The 16,842-nt window shown below is 38.2% G+C and overlaps 1 protein-coding gene across 2 annotated transcripts; it reads right to left on the bottom strand.

The window, feature by feature from the left end:
- Positions 1–9,005: 9,005 nt before the first annotated feature.
- LOC137286251 (charged multivesicular body protein 2a-like) lies at positions 9,006–16,717 on the bottom strand. 2 transcript variants are annotated; one of them, XM_067817999.1, is made up of 6 exons: positions 16,604–16,717; positions 13,883–14,078; positions 13,246–13,425; positions 12,454–12,584; positions 11,864–11,925; positions 9,006–10,305 (listed from the first exon to the last, which is right to left on the bottom strand). In XM_067817999.1, exons 2-6 carry the CDS (start codon positions 14,054–14,056, stop codon positions 10,178–10,180), a joined length of 675 nt encoding a protein of 224 aa, XP_067674100.1. In that variant the 5' UTR covers positions 14,057–14,078; positions 16,604–16,717; the 3' UTR covers positions 9,006–10,177. The 2 variants fall into 2 exon arrangements, with proteins under 2 accessions (XP_067674100.1, XP_067674101.1); XM_067818000.1 differs by lacking the exon at positions 16,604–16,717 and having other exon boundaries at positions 13,883–14,090.
- Positions 16,718–16,842: the final 125 nt, after the last annotated feature.

Here is a 16,842-nt window from a genome sequence, read left to right as displayed (position 1 = left end):
ATCATATTCATAATTAACATATTCACCTGCTTCAAGTCTTTGAAGCCGTCATTAGTGGAGTCTTGCAGTTCATGTAGTGTCCCTCTCATGAAGTGCACTAGAATCACTGAAGCACTTGCTTGACTAGCAGTGCTACTCAGTCGAGATCACAGTCAACTATACCTATGGCTGTTACCATAGTGTTATGGTTAATAATTTGCCATGACAAAAGGTATAAGAAATCCCCTCAGAACCAGCACAACATAACACAGACAAGTCTAAAATATTCAGTAATATGTATTGACCAAAGAGCAAGATTCACAATGGATGTTTCTAATACAATGCAACTGAGTAAAATCTCAAGTAACTGGTCACAAATATAACATATTCATCTTAGTTTGAGAATGAGAAACAGTTATACTAAATGTTACGGCCAGCTTTCTTGAATGTGGGTTGAACGTTGATAAGGAGGCAGACAGATGGATGTAGGCCAAATGAAGACACAAATCCAGGATAACTCTGTATGTTTGTGTGTGTCAACACACCAACCAGCCTTTATATACACAGTCACTGATTCTTGAGCATTCCAGCAAAGTATGGAACCTTCACAAACCAAAGGGAGGCAACTCTAAAGTGCTACCTTACCATGATGCGAATTGTCTCCCATAATAACTGTCACTCAAAACTCTAAACATTGTCACTCAATAATAACTATAACTTAATCAATAACAATACCAATTACAGAAAATGCACTCTCATAACAATAGGCTTTGCCAAGTTCACTCTCTCCCCTCTGGGATCACTCACATTTGAGACCCGTGAAGGTCCCGGGGTAGAATAGGCCCTCAGCAACCCATGCTTGCCATAAAAGGCGACTCAGCTTGTCGTAAGAGGCGACTAACGGGATCGGGTGGTCAGGCTCGCTGACTTGGTTGACGCAGGTCATCGGTTCCCAATTGCGCAGATCGATGCTCATGTTGTTGATCACTGGATTGTCTGGTCCAGACTCGATTATTTACAGACCGCCGCCATATAGCTGTAATATTGCTGAGTGCGGCGTAAAACTAAACTCACTCACTCACTCACATTTGACTGTGGCATATCAGCTTGAACTGCTTTCTTTGCTTCCAACATTGTGAATAGTGAGTGCCAGTGAGTGTATAGACTCCGACAATGTTAAGGCCATTCTCACTAGCAGCGCTGGTTGACCCAAATTGTTCCCTCCTTCCTACTTGTACTGAAGCATATGAACTCTGATTTCATGAAGAATTTTGTAAAATAAGTAACTGATACACGATAGAAGCATTCTGTTTGGAAGTGATGAAAGCCATATGTAATTATGGAGGCAGCTATGACTTTATCCGTGAACTCAGCAGAGGCATGGAAGTTGTCATAGTGATCTGATGGCACATTCCTTGAGTTCATTTTGTTTCTTGCTGCTTACATTGTTCCAACTGAATTAGATAAGGATGTGTCATAGAGAAGGCTCCAAATTTGAGATATTCTACCTTATTATGAAATGCGAACACTTTAACACATAGTACAAATGAATGAATAAATACTAGTAAATAAGTAAATAAATAAATAAGTAAAAATAGGTAAATAAATGTATAAGTAAAAATAAATAAATCTTCAGGTTCTTTAAGGCATTCATGAGCACCTCATCAGAGATGAGATGGTAGCTTCAAGCGCCTTGCTGAAATGGTCCATATTGTGTTGCCAGAAACTTAGAGAAACCTGTAGAAGTTTCCAATTCTTTGAAGACAGTCATCCTTCGGGTACAAATATGCATTTTCTGCTGCTGGAAAATGTCACGTGACAGTTGTATCAATGTCTTAATCAAATATTGTACCATGAACAATAGCTAGTCTTTTTTGTTCATTATACGGTCCCTCACCACGTGGAGTCACCACTCTGCCGTGTGTGCGCAGGCAACCAGGGAAGCATCCAAGCCCATATCATCATTTCCTCTGAGTAAAGCAGTGAACAGAATTGTGGGGAGGTTGGTCGCCCTTCCCCAAGGACGATTCTCTTCAAAGAATAGGAAACCTCTACAGGTTTGTCTAATTCTTTTTCATAGAGATTGTCCTTGGGGTACATATATGCATAAACTGAGACTCCCAAAGACGAGAGACTAGGGAGGAGGAAATTCTGGCACAGTACGTAATAATAGCTATTGTAATTATGAAAATTGACTTACGCTCACCTGTGACCTGACCTGAAGCTTCCGTAAGAGGCGTTATGGGAGGGAACAGACAGGGAGCAACCGCAATAAGAACCAACCTCAGACCTAAGCATGATATAGATCACTGTAAAAAGTGCGAACATAACCCCGCCCACATTATGAATTCTATCTAGAGCACCATTAGGGGGAAAGCCCAGCATATAACTGAAAACAGATCAAACTAGATTGTCAGTCATGGGACACGTCGGCAGTGGAAACATACCACAAGTATGCAGTAACAACAGCGTCAGCTGTCAATGAACCAAGACCCACTTGGCCATGGTGGCATTATACTGTCCACTGGAGAGAACAGTATGTCCAAAGTGTGTGAGTGCGGATCAAGCTGATAACAGCTTTGATATGGATCTTGAGGGTTTTACGGACATCCAGTGGGTGAGTGTGCGTTGCAGAGGTCCCTGTTATTTTGCAGTATTACCATTCAGTTATTACTGCCAGCTTGAAATTAGACCACACAGTTTCGGTTTCCACCACATGCTCCATTTATTTCATCCGGACATTATACAAAAACATCAACTCTGATGCGGAACGAAATATTCACAATACACGACACGACAGTCCCCGATGTAGAAGGCTGGGTGAAAGTAGGAAGTTTGATAGGAGCTGTCACCTCGACAGCTGAAACAGCCAGTAGACATGAGAAAGTAGTAGCCATTCAAGCATGATTGACAAATCCCAAAGTGGGCTGGTTCGCCTGACAGCAGGTCAAACCGGATCAACACCAGCTAAAAAACTCTGCATGATGGTGCTGCCTCAGAAGAGCACCATCGATAGGGGTGTGAAAGTTGGAAATAGTGATGGAGTAGTCACGAATGGTTAAAAGCCGCCAAATCATTGCAGAAACTCCAGTACTCGGACTAAATCCGCAGAAAAGGGATCTGCAATCCCCCTATCTGAACACCAGCACGCATAGCGGGACCACCTATCCTCATACTGAACGTTTGTCAAATCCCGCCTCGAAGCCAGAATTGTGCCTGCAACTGCTGCAGGAATTCCATGTGCTTCAAGGCTTGACCTGACAGAGGCCAAGCCACTCACTGAATCCTTGTATTGGGGTGTGGCGCGCCGTGAGAATGTGCAGTCGCAAAGGTAGTATAACAGGAGGCAGAGTCAGAAACCTGAGAATTACCAGAAACCAGCTCTCTGACAGCTGAAGTGGTGCCAGAAGCACAAGGAACAAGGACCAGCACAAGGAAGGTTTCGGAGGCCTACGCTCTCTGGTCTGGTATTTGAGAGCAGAACACAGGTATCTGATTCGTCCCACTGGACGCAGACAGATCCATCTGGAATGATCCATACAACTGGGAGATAACTCTGAATATCCGCCTATCGAGCATCCACTTGTGCTGGGCCAGGATCCGACAAGAGAGAGCGTCTGTTAGCATGTTCTCCAGCCCTGGGAGATAAACCGGAATCACCTGACAGTTGCACTGATCGCACCGGAGGAGGAATTCCCATGTCTCCCGAAGGAGCGCTCAGGACGCCGTGCCACCTTGCTTCAGGATGTAAGTCAAGGCACTTTGGATAATTGACGCAAAAGAACTACATTCGGGGAAACGTCCCCAGAGTTCCCTTCCGCCTCCAGGGCTGACCTCTGTAATGAGGAGAGGTAATCCAAATTGTATTTCATGGCTCTCTGACGTCTTTCCTCCTGCCATCTAGTAAACACAGCAACAGCCCAATCATTCTTGTATTTTGTAGACTTAAGAACACAAATTTCAAGTTCTTTATCAATGGTGTTATTATCAAGGGGTGAGTGGCTGTGTATGGGTGATAGTTTTTAGTGTAAATGGTTACTGGCTTATCGTCCATCTCTGTTCGTTATAATAAACCTCGATTTTGATATACATGTATTTATCGCCTTTTCCTTTGGTTTATATGACAGATATAACACGATCCCGAGATTTTGGTTGGACATGTAAGCATTCGGGGTCGGGAGAACCCCTCTGAGATTCAGAATTCATCCTTCTTGGTCTCTTGGAGTAAAACCCCACTCCTTGCTGATTTGATGTGGCTGTCTCCCATTCTTGAAGAAAGAGTAATAGCCGGCTGCTGACAGGGACATTTGGCAAAAGGCAGCGCGCATCCCCCACCCCACCCCAAGCCAGATGAGAGTGGGTGTCGGTAAGCTGGTGTGCCAGAAGTGATGATGAAAAGTCTCCACTGGGGCATGGGGGCATTGTTTTGAAAGGGAGTGAGGTGCCTACCCTGTGAAGCAGAAGACAGGGAGGAAGACGACAACCTCCTGAAGATGACAGAAGTGTAGACGCATTCATCCTCCTCGGGCGCTTTGAACATGGATTCCTCCCCCAACTGGTACTCCTTACTCACGTCAGGTAAATCAAACGGGAAACGGGACCCAGTCAGAAGAGGACTGACCACTTTGCTTACCAGTGATGGTAAAATGTGCATGGACAGGCATGGACAGGTCAACACCTGACTCACCGGTGCCGGGCACCCCAGACAGTGCTGTGTCAATCAGGGACTTCAGAGATCTGCTGCTGAAACACAGTTGATAAATGATCAAATGCAATCAAATGATCAAATGTGCTGAAGCAATAGACATTGAAATGTTTACATGTACCACAAGGAGGAACATATGAAAAAGAAACAGATATGTGAAGGTGTCTGACATATCAAAAGACTGGAGTCACCTATAGGGAAACATATATACATAGAGCCTGTAGGTACTGGAAATGTATAGGCTACCTAGATCTCCAGTCAACTTTCTCATCCATTTATTTCAGACCTCCATCATCCTTTTTTCCCACCTCTCATGACGTCATCAATTTCTGCATACACAAAAACTATTTCTAAACAAAAATGAAACTAATCATCACCGAGACCATGACTGTCTGTTGACTCGTGTAAGACAACAAAATATAGTGATGTTAGTTTACATGGTTGAATGGAATAATGAGGGTTTATAATTCCTACCAAACTTGTTAATCGAGCGTAGTCTTGTTATGTTATTGATGCATCCTTAAAATATTCATGAAGTGACAGAAAAAAAAGGAATATTTGTATATGATCACATTATATAACACCATCCAGTGAGTTTAGAAAGAGTGGGTCTGGAGGGTAGATATTTTGGTTGGCCTTTGCTTGAGCAACCATGTGTTTCAAGGTTGTTTTCGTCAAACAGGCCAGATGGTTGTTTTGGTTCCGACAGCTGACAGTGCCCGTTCTTCTCACTACACTACTACTTCTTCAGTCTTCACACAACTACTACTGGTGTCACTCCAGGTTCTTCAGACAATGACGTGATGGCTCTTTCGTCTGGTTTCTTGGCTGGATTGCTGACAAGGACTTGTTTTCTTGTGTAACCCAGGGAAAATTGGCTGCAGAAGTGTGATAAGCATCATCATCCCACCCCTCTGAAAACCAAAATCTTTGTTTTTTTGCATGTTTACCTTCATATGCAAAAATCTAAATGCACTCTCAGCTGAATTTACGGTGACATAACAAATAACAATGTAAAATTTTCTAAAAAGATTACCAACATAAATACCTCCACAATCTGACTGCTTGATCATATTGATAAACTCATTAAGAAACAAAATACACAATGTTGGGCTGACCATACAACCTTGCCTCGTACCAACATTACAGTCGAAATGTTCACTCAAACCAGAACAAGTATTTACACAAGCTCGTATATGTGAGTACATTGCCTTAAAAACATCATAAACTTTACCAGTGACACCATTTTAAACAAGATATAAAACAATGAAGTGTGCTGCACAGAGTCAAAGCCTTAGAAAAGTCTTCAAATATTACCTACATGCGACCCTTTTTCTTTGATAAATATTTCTGTACAAATGATTGAAGAATAAATATATTATCTATTGTACTATAGCCTTGCCTATATCCAGCTTGCTCCTCAAAACGTTTTCTTTGATCCTCTGCCCAAACTACAATTCTTTTGTTGAGTACTTTTGTAAAGATTTTACCAGTTACATTCAAAAAGCAGATTCCCATGAAATCATTAGGGTCTGAAGTGTAACCACTTTCATGTAAAAGGTGGTAAAATAACTAAATACACTAACCAAATATGGTAAAATACAGTTAAGTCCACATAAAATCATTTGAAAAACTATTCCATCAGGTCCTGGAGCTTTGTTTGTTTAACAATGTTTCACTGCTGACAATACGTCTGCTGAAATAGGATAGTCAATGTCTGCAAAACTGTTTGATACATTACCGATATGTGGTTCACTGCCATATTCAATTAAATCTTTCACAAAGTTTTCAGTGTCATCATTTAGTTCATGGTTTATTTTAGTAAAAGTTCTTGATAGTGATGAATTTATTCTTCTGGAGAGATATGACTTGTTTGTGTGGATTAATTTTTGAAATATTTTAAAGTCTGCCACATATATGAAATGGAAATATTTTTGTCACAAAGTTTCTACATATTGTTTTCTTCTTGTTTTAGCTTTCTTCCTGTGACATGATTTGAATTTATTTTTTGTTTTCATGTAGATATTCAGGTCTGCATCACAGTCACTATGTCTAAAATTTCTAAACAAACTACATATATATTTGAGATTTTTTAAGTGTTCACATTTAATGTCCCACCACTTAGGTTGTTTCATGATAGAATGTGATTTTTGTAGTGTCCTTGTGAAACAACTTCCACAATCCTGTAAGACTTCAGTTAGTAAACCCACAGCTTCAGTAATATCAGAAATAGATAAGAGCGACCACACAATCCAGCTTACCTTTACACAACTCACTGTGTAGACATTCCAGGTATGTTCATGCAGTGGAATGGTTCCACTTAAGCCTGTTCTAGTTGTTATGCTTTATATACTCGAAAAAATAGTTGGGGATATTTGTAGATTTTGAAATAATGATGTATATATTCAGAGACATATTGATAAAATATTTTAAAAAATTTAATCCTTATTAAATGAATTCTTTTTTAAACAGTTAGTCTTTTCTGCTTCCTTTTGTATGATATTAACCTCAATGTGCTTCACATTTGTATGGGCTTATCCTGATGTTTTCAGTCATTTGATTGGTTTCAATAGAGACTCAAGGTCAGTACTTCACAAGTTTCCTTTCAAGACAGCTATTAACGAAGAATGGGAAGGGTGTACCTTGTGAATTTGTTTAGAGTTGTCTTGCATTGGTATTGAAGGTATACTGGAATTCAGAACATTACATCTGAGAGATGAACACTGATAGATAATGTTATGAGAGTGTATTTTCTGTAAATCATATTATTGATTATTTATTATGGGTCACATGTTCAGTGCTAGTAGTATTTTAGCGGCAGGCATTTAAAGTAGCACTTTAGAGTTATCTCCCAATGCAAAACATGGCGAAGGTTCCATGGAATATTCATTAATCAGTGACTGTGTATATAAGCCTGGTTGGTGTAACCACTCACTCACACACAGAGATTAACTGGTACATCAATCTGCCTGCCGCTGTCAACGACATAACCGCTTGCAGCTTGCCGTGTTACATTAAATATTGCAGTTTCTCACTCTCAAACTAAGACTTTGGTGAGCTGACATTACATTTGTGGCCCATTACTTTTGAGTTGACTCAGTAGCGTTGTACATGCAACCTCTGTTGTGAATCTTGCGTCTTGCCTTTGTTTTTGCTCAATACAAAAATACTGAAAATTTTAGACTTCTCGGTGTTATATTTTGCTGGTTCTGAGGGGATTTCTTATACCTTTTGTCACAGCAAATTTTTAACAGTAACAATAGGCAGCTGATGTATGATTTAAATAAAATTGTTGATGCTTGTGGTAACAGTTTCTTGAATTCAGGTAAGGGGAGGGGAGTGAATTTATCGCCATTTTTGTTCAGGTACTATGAAGATCTTTTGTTTTGTTACTGTTTACTACTGGTCCTTATGCTGTCTCAGTTTTGAGACTAGAACATGTATTGTCATCTTAATTATTGAAACAATTTTACAGAGTATTTTGTACTAATAAAATCATTGCATTATTGTTCTGTTTTGGACTTGTTATTTGACTGACTGAAAGTCAAGTGAGCTTGTCTTACAGCAGCCACGCATCTCATTATGCACACCATTGTTTGTTGGTTGTTGTTTAATGCTGCCCTCAACAATATTCTAGCTGTATGGCTGTAAATAATTGAACCTGGAACAGACCATCCGGTGATCAACAACATGAGCCTCAGTCTACGCAATTTGTGAATCGATGACATATGTCAATTATGTCAGCGAGTCTGACCTACCAGTCCTTAGTTACCTCTTATGACAAGCTCAGGATGGCAACAGGTGAAAGTGATTTCAGCTGAAAATCAGCTGGGGTCTTATGGACTTCTGGTGAAATTCTGAAATTTTATAGTACAAGTGACACTGATGTGGGTACTTGTCTTTGATATGAGGGACCTCAGTCCCTAAAACATTTTCTCAAGGTCTCAAAATCAACTGATATGCATTTAAATCCGCGGAAAATTGCCATCCCTGTGGGCTGCTGAAGACCAGTCTTACATGTATCTTCACGAGTCACACATCACACCCTTTTTCAATAAAGCTTCTTTTCTCGTGTAATGAAATGTAATATTTGAGGTGTATACATGTATTTGTGTGTGTCTTTTCTGATTTTTTGTGTGTTCTAACTGAATTTTCCAATCTGGGGTATAAAGAAATGTGAGGAAATTTAAGTAAGCTGACATTTCAGTGGCTCTAGATTCCTTCATTTAGATTTCAAGCTCAGAGGTCACCTGGTAGAGATGAGAGATTTTATTGTGGATCTCATATGAACTCAGATGTGAAGAAATACAAATAAAATGTATCTTTTTGAGAGTGTTTACTTCAAAACTCATACATATTAATATATACACAAGTAAAAATACATTTTTACACTAAAATTTCTTCACAGATGTGAGAGAAGAAATAGTGAAATCACTGACAAGCAGTCATTACTTTCATAAACAACCGAAATGCTAAAACTGATCAACAGATTATTTGTGCCTACGTGCACAATGGTGGCAGAACAAAACTGTTTGCTCATATATATTAAGATATTTGATCACATTTCTTGCTGACCATGGAATCCAAGATTGTCGCTGAGGGAAAGTACAGCACACAGCTATTTTAACTCCATGGTAGGGTGGTCTTTATTTGACAAACAATTCTGTTATCCTTGAGCTATACTACTGACCAAACATGACATCTATAAATATGATCAGATCATGCATGAAGCCAATGTATCGTCATCAAGAAGGCAGATTTGACAAACATCTAATATCAACCTCTGTACATGAACATTACTTAAAAGCATTACACTTCACCATATGAGATTAAACACTTATTACTGATCATTTCATGTAAGCACATATAGACTCCAGACAAGTTTCCTTTAATATTCATTAGATTGTACACAGAACAGTATGGGTTTGGTTTATAAACTAGAACATCAATAAACAGTGACATAAATCAATGTAATAAACTAAACTGGACAAAATAAGACCTAAACATAGACTCAAATGTGAAGCATAACTTAAAAGAACCAAACAATGAGATAACATAAAATGGATTAAATGAAAAATATCTCAGAAATGTAAAACAAAACATGATCATAATGTGCAAAAGCAGTTTTGAATTATGACATTGTGAACAACCTGTTTAGTTGACTGACAATTTCATACACTTAGAACAGTTGTGTAGGCCTTACCTGTAACCTGACACTTTCAGGATCCTTCCTACCCTGAAGTTAAAAGGGTAGTTTATGAAACCTTCCAAAGTGATTTTAATATGTAGCTTGGCTGTAATCATGACAATATGTTACAATATACCACCACTGTGCCAACAACACCTTTATCTTGTATGTTCGTGTTCCTATGACAACCTACATTCAAGTTTGTCCTTGATCACATAACAGCTGTCATCACCTTGAGTTTGTCTATAGGGGGAGCTTGCCTCAAGCAATATCTCTCTTGTACCATTCCATAGAATCTGTTAGTCTCACTGTCTCTTCAGATTATTTAACCTTGCTTCAAGGTCGGCATCCGCAGCACTGACATCAGCGGCAGCAGCAGCTTGTGGTTGTTTAGAGGCGCCAGCAGAGAGAGTCTGGTTAGCAGTTGGCAGACCTACGGAACAAGACACATTGATATCCTCAAAAATGTATGAAGTCATAGCTGCCAGCTTTCCCAAATTACAATTTGTACAGTGAAAGAGTCAGAAAGACTTGTCTTGAGTGAGTGAGTTTAGTTTTACACCACATTCAGCAATATTCCAGCAATATCACAGTGGGGAATACCAGAAATGGGCTAAACACACTGTACCTATGTGGGGAATTGAACCCAGTCTTCAGGGTAACAAACAAACACTTTTACCACTAGACCATCCCAAAACCTCTGATGTCTTCAAGTTGAAGGGACCTACCTCAATACCTCAAGATATTAACTGTTAACACTAGTGTGAACTCATGACAAATCCATATATGCACAGGGACTCAACCTTACGTCAAAACAGCTATGAGTTTGACACATCAAAGGTCAACACAACATAGTCCTAGGCAAATGTTAGAAAAGTCCCTATCTTATCTTTTAGGATCCCTCAGCAGCAGTAAACGTGTTATTCAGTAATAAGTATGACACCTCCCACCCGCCAAAAATTCTTGTTGATGTGGAACTAGCAACAGGAGGTATCAGATTACTAAAAACTAGCTGGGTTCAGTCCACTGTTGAAACAGTGTCCACATGTTCATAAACAAACTGCTTGAGAATGATCACATTGTCTAATTTGTGGTGACAAGCACTGGTGTTCAGCATGGTCAAGATATGCAGTATGGGTGATAAGGCTGGGTGTATCATATTACCTGATTTTCATGATATCTCTACATTTGGCCTAGGAGTAAACAGTGTTTGTGACAGAAATTTGATATGATCTTAACAAAGGGACAGGAAAGCTGGATGAGGCAAATCGTGTACACCACAATACCACCATGTGATTCCAAAACTTAGTCGTGTGTATTACTAAGTGTCCTTTCTACTAAAGCAACTGAGCTTCTGAAAATATCAGTGAACAATCTTGAGATGACAACAGTAACACTATGAACATGATAAAACATCTTCATCTTCGACTTCATACTGGTCAATAAACTAAATAATGATCTCTTGTGTCCATGAAAATTTAATTCTTATTAATTCTAGTGAAAAATGCACTTCTTGCTGATTGGCATATTGCATAAATTAAGGAAGAATCTATTTTTTTCAATATTTGCAAACTTGTAACACATATAAACAATTCAGCTAGGATGGCAGTCCACAAGATCCTAGCACATAATAACAGCCAGCAATGTCTGTCTGTTGTTGAACATCACATTAAGAAATATTCTAGCTATTTTGAGTCTGTACATGACATTCCAGGGAGCACTGACCTACACAACTGGATTATGAACACAAGAATCAACAAAATAAAGTCTGACGTGCTGATACTGTTACTTCTAATATCAAGCTGAAGACAAAATTTCACCTAAATGTTCACTTAGCTGCAATGTGACATTGTATTGCAATCAATATCCACTGAATCTCTAAGGGCAAAATGCCTTCATACTGGACAACATAAATTAATGTCATAGTTTTCCAGGTATTGTTATTCTCAAAAACCTTCAACATGATTCAGGAAACTTGTTGCTGGTCTTACCTGATAATTCATCTGCCATCTGTAAGCCGAGTTCATCCAAAACTTGAGACACAATAGCATCACTACAATGAAACAATGTTATTTCATCAGTTTCGTTAAAAACCTAGAGAACAAACCACTGTCATCATCACAAGCATTAAGCAATTTAACATGCTTTACAGAACACACACTTGTACATTTAGAGGTAGGGTTCAATCCATTTTTTCAGAGTAAGACATCTATCTATTCACTAGCACAGAAAACAGCACCCCAAACTCGCCAGACAATGGAAGTTCTGCAAACAATGAATTCTAGCTACTATTTCTCATCAGAGATATCTTTTAAAATTTACCAAATATGAAAGCAGTGAGTTGTGCAAGGCCTCTTTGATGTTTTTATCCAAAACAGTGATCGCCTTATTAAACATAACACAATAACGCTACCATAAACACTTCACAATCCTCTCAGAATCTACATCCAACCAAATGTATCAATATTGCCAATATTGCATGACACTCAGTATGCCTCACAACATAAAACTTGGCCTAAACAGGTAACCTGTAAGTTTCTGTTGAAAACTGACTGTTCACTGTTTATGAAGCACAACTTACCTCTCTTCTTCATCCTCCTCATCTCCGAGGGCATCGTCAATGGCATCACTCATCATCTCCTCCTTCATGTCCATGATCTCTGACTGCTTCTCAAACTCCATCATGATTTTCTGAATCTGGGGCAGCTTCAGCTACAACCACATCATACATATTCACAACAACACAAACCTCGTCTCAGTCTATGATAGAATCAAACATGATGTCAACACTTCACAACATTTACCCAACACATTTATTAACTCTCACATTTACAGAGGATATGATATGAGTGCCCATGTGTTATGTTTACGACATGATTTACTGATATTTAGGCATGAGTGTGGTAAACAGAGTATGTAATAAAAATGGTAAAACTGCCTGTCTCTATTATTTCAAAATAAACATAATTTCTTCCAGACCTAAAATATTTAATAAACCACATGTTCATGAATACTGAATGACTGACTCACTATGCTATGCCAGTTTTCCCTGAGTTAAATAACTTTGATCTACCCAATTTTGCTTTGAGTGAGTAAGCTGAGTGAGTTTAAAGTTGTACTTTCAGCGTTTAGCCACAACATGACTTATAAATTTAAACATTAATGATATCAGTTTTGTTTCAAGTCAAGCTACAACCATACCTGCAACTACTAACAAAGCTACATATCTCTGTAGTTTAGACCTAGCAAGTATTTCAATACAGTTGGAAGTAAAGCATCAGTCTCTACCTACCTACAACGTAATTGAGCTATCGTTGTTTCAACAGGCTGATCATGATGATAACACACAAATAGCAAGATAACAGACAAGTACCTGTTTATTCATAGTTGCCATGGCTTTTGTCACACCCTTCATGGCTTGTGCCATTGCATTGTTAGACTTGAGTGTTTGGATTTTTAGTGACACTGCCTGGATGTTTGCCCTCATTGTGATGAACTTCTTCACGTAGCGCCGGGTACGGACAAGGTCTTTTGCCATCACTTTGACTGCATCCTGTGACATACATTATTAGGTTAAAACTGGCCATTAACATTTCTATAGATGTCTTCTTAATATCCATCTATACCTTGCAACATGTCATTTATACTGCTCAGTTTTGTACTAACATACCTGTGATGATGGCGATATTGTTTCATGAAAGAAAAACACACACCTGGACCACAAGTTTATGACAAATGAATCCTGCTACCAATATCAAATACACCATCCAATGCTCAAAATATGTCATAAACAGGAAATGTTCATTTCAACCAATTCTATCTGGAAGTTGTACATAAATTTAATTTCTGTTCAAGTAATGCCATGTTGTAATGTCTTTTAAGACAAAATATGTCATAAACAGGAAATAATTATTTCAACCAATTCTACCCGTAAGCTGTACATAAACTTAATCTCTGTTCAAGTAATGCCATGTTGTAATGTCTGCAAAAGGATAAATGCAGCCACTTACCATTTGACCCTGTTTAGCCATCTTTTTAATGTCTGCAATGACCTTCTTCTCCTGTTGTTCCATCTTTGATCTCTCTCTGTCCAGATCTCTCATGGCTTTGTTGAGAGCTCTCTGATTCTGACGCAGCATCTCCTCTGGCGTCTTTTTACGCCCAAATAACCATTCAAGAGGCATGATGGATAGTTTATAGAATAACCTGAAGACAAAGGTTGAAACACTCTTTAGCTTGCTATCCTGACGAGAAGCCAATCCTTAGCCAAATATTATTACAAAAAGGTGAAATGTACCTGTTTGTCTGAAATGAAAAGAAACCATGTTAATGCTACAGTAACAGATGATGTATAATATAATTTTGCACAAAACCTATAGTATTTTACATAGATTAAGTTAACATGACAATACATCAGTACATTACACTAGTCAAATATGACATAATTCTGAATATCACATTCATCATTATACATTAGATTACTTAGTGATAACAGTTACATATGTGCAAGATTTCCAAAATGAACGATAAACTTTTAAACTTCTGGTAGCTGGAAGAATATTATATAAGCCTAATTATCTTCTCCCGTGTAAAAAGGCAAGCAGAGATTTGTAGGCTGAGGGATTACTGACTGTTGTTTATGGGACTACATGGTATCACTGATATACCCATACATCGCAATATGCTTTTCAAATGATATTTATTGTAATATTTTATCTGAGAACTGGTATATTAGGTAAAGAACATGTATCAGGTTTTAGTGATTATCTTTATGGCTTAAACTAAAATAACTTTCATTCACAACAAATGTTTTCCTTCACTATTCAATGATAGTGAGTGAGTGATTGAGTGAGTTTATTTTTACGCTGCACTCAGCAATATTCCAGGTAGATGGCAGTGGTCTGTAAACATACAAGTCTGGATCAGACAATCCAGTGATCAACAGCATGAGCATCGACCTCCGCAATTGGGAACCGATGACATGTGTCAACCAATCCGCGAGCCCAACCACCCACCAATCTTACGACAGGCACTGCCACCTTTTGTGGCAAGCATGGGTTGCTGAAGACATATTCTACCCTGGATTTTCATGGGTATTATTAAAAAAGGCATACTGTTATGCAATAAATTGTAGAAAACAGAATGCTACCCAACCTAATTTGGGATTGCTCTTATCAGAACTATAACATGTATGTTTAGGGTCTTAAAATTTGAAAAATAGGATCCACATGTATAATTAGTGGCACTGTATAATACCTAAGTCCATAATATATCTTGATAATGATACTCACCGCAATACGGGTAGATGAATCACAATATATAGCAATACAATGTATTTGCCAAAATACACAACCATACTTGTTTACAAACAACCCTACAGGACGGCCAACATATTATCAACCATCCAGAGCCATTATTTGTCAAAGATACCCAGTGACTATCTGGCTTATTCCATAGCAACTCTTGACACTCCAGTAACCACATAATGGTTGTTGATTTATGAATAAGTTCAAACTTGTGAAATCAAGTGATATTTTCTCCTGTTTGGAAATAAATCAGCTTTTTCTGATACAAGAATGGACAGGCATGACGGAAGTCTTTTCGTTCACTTTATACCTTGTTTTCAATAATCATATTCCAACTGTAACAGTGAAATGTATGAAAACGTAGCTTTAGATGTCAAAGTGACTATATAATATATATTTCTAGTTTTCTGTGGGGCTTAAATAATAGCACCTGGAGGATGAAAAAGTCAACAGAAATATTTTTCATCTTTTACGATCTTGACTCAATGAAAGTAAAACATATCATGATACATGTTTATCAAAATGTGCATACTCATCCCAAATGAAACTGAAAACATGTACATGAGCCAAATGTGTAAGATCTGATGATGAGATACTTGGTTGGTTGGTAGTAGGGTGATTGGCACCATATTTATATCTCAATCTCAGCTTTGGTAAACAATGGACTCTTTTATTTTATAATCATTCAAGCAGTTAGTATTTTGAAACTGATTCGAACGATGAAGTCACGAGGTTACTTTTGCAGGTGCCCTTAACTAAAAAAACATGACCAATGCCATTTCACTCTGCACAGTCCTTGAGTTGCCACCTATGCAGTAATGGTCATTGTTCTGATTTGAGAACTGAACAAAAAGCTAAACGTTTGACATCACACTCAGCAATTATAGCATGACGTACATAAATCCTCTCCCTTAAAACAACATTCCCCAGATGAATCAAAAGTCAAACTTTCTTATACTTTATTAAATTATTCCATCCCTTGTCTTATACTTTGCACTTTCACGCTTAATCAACTTTTTCATTTGTCTTTTTGTTTTGTTTTTGTGTTTTCACACATTTTTATAATGTCAACGACATTAGTAAGTAAACACTGTAAAACAAAATATAGTTGTTAGCTATGAACATTTTACATACACGTTTTACATATTCAGTAAGACTACAATTCCACCACCAACACCTACCTCGCACTGCTCCACCTGAAGTGACTCTAAGGACGGATATTTTTCAATCAGTCTATGAGTAACCGTCAGATGAAGAAGTGCGTTAGAAATCCCATGACTCTGACTACAGGCTAAAGATTATATTTGCTTGCCGAGATTTACACTGCGTTCGGTCAACAAATGTGACATCTATAATCACGACAGAGTGAATAAACAACTAAGACGATATACTAATAATAAATCGTTTTCGACGCTTCTGACTCACAATACTTAAAAGTATGATCTGAGAGTACACAATCCCCTCTTGTGAAATGTCTCTTCCGTCTTTCCAATGTTGTTGATGATGACGTCACAAATATCGTGATGTACTCTCCAATCTCTAGCGCTTATCAGTATATAACGTGGATTTCATAGCTATGCTAATCCATGAATCCGCAATAGTTAATAGTATTAAAAAAGAAAATTACACTTTCTTTATTGTGTAATTTGTTTCTGTAAGCTTTC

Source organism: Haliotis asinina, chromosome 6 (genome assembly GCF_037392515.1).
Source record: "Haliotis asinina isolate JCU_RB_2024 chromosome 6, JCU_Hal_asi_v2, whole genome shotgun sequence".
NCBI classification, from domain to species: Eukaryota; Metazoa; Mollusca; class Gastropoda; order Lepetellida; family Haliotidae; genus Haliotis; species Haliotis asinina.
Note: the sequence above shows the minus strand (reverse complement) of the source record. Positions and strands in the feature narration are given on the sequence as shown.

Coding starts and splice junctions, on each gene's coding strand:
- LOC137286251 (XM_067817999.1), bottom strand. CDS start 14,056: ATGCCTCTTGAATGGTTATTTGGGCGTAAAAAGACGCCAGAGGAGATG. Junction 12,585..13,245: donor TGGCAACTATGAATAAACAG/GTACTTGTCTGT, acceptor ATGTGGTTGTAG/CTGAAGCTGCCCCAGATTCA. Junction 11,926..12,453: donor GAGGAGGATGAAGAAGAGAG/GTAAGTTGTGCT, acceptor GTTTCATTGTAG/TGATGCTATTGTGTCTCAAG.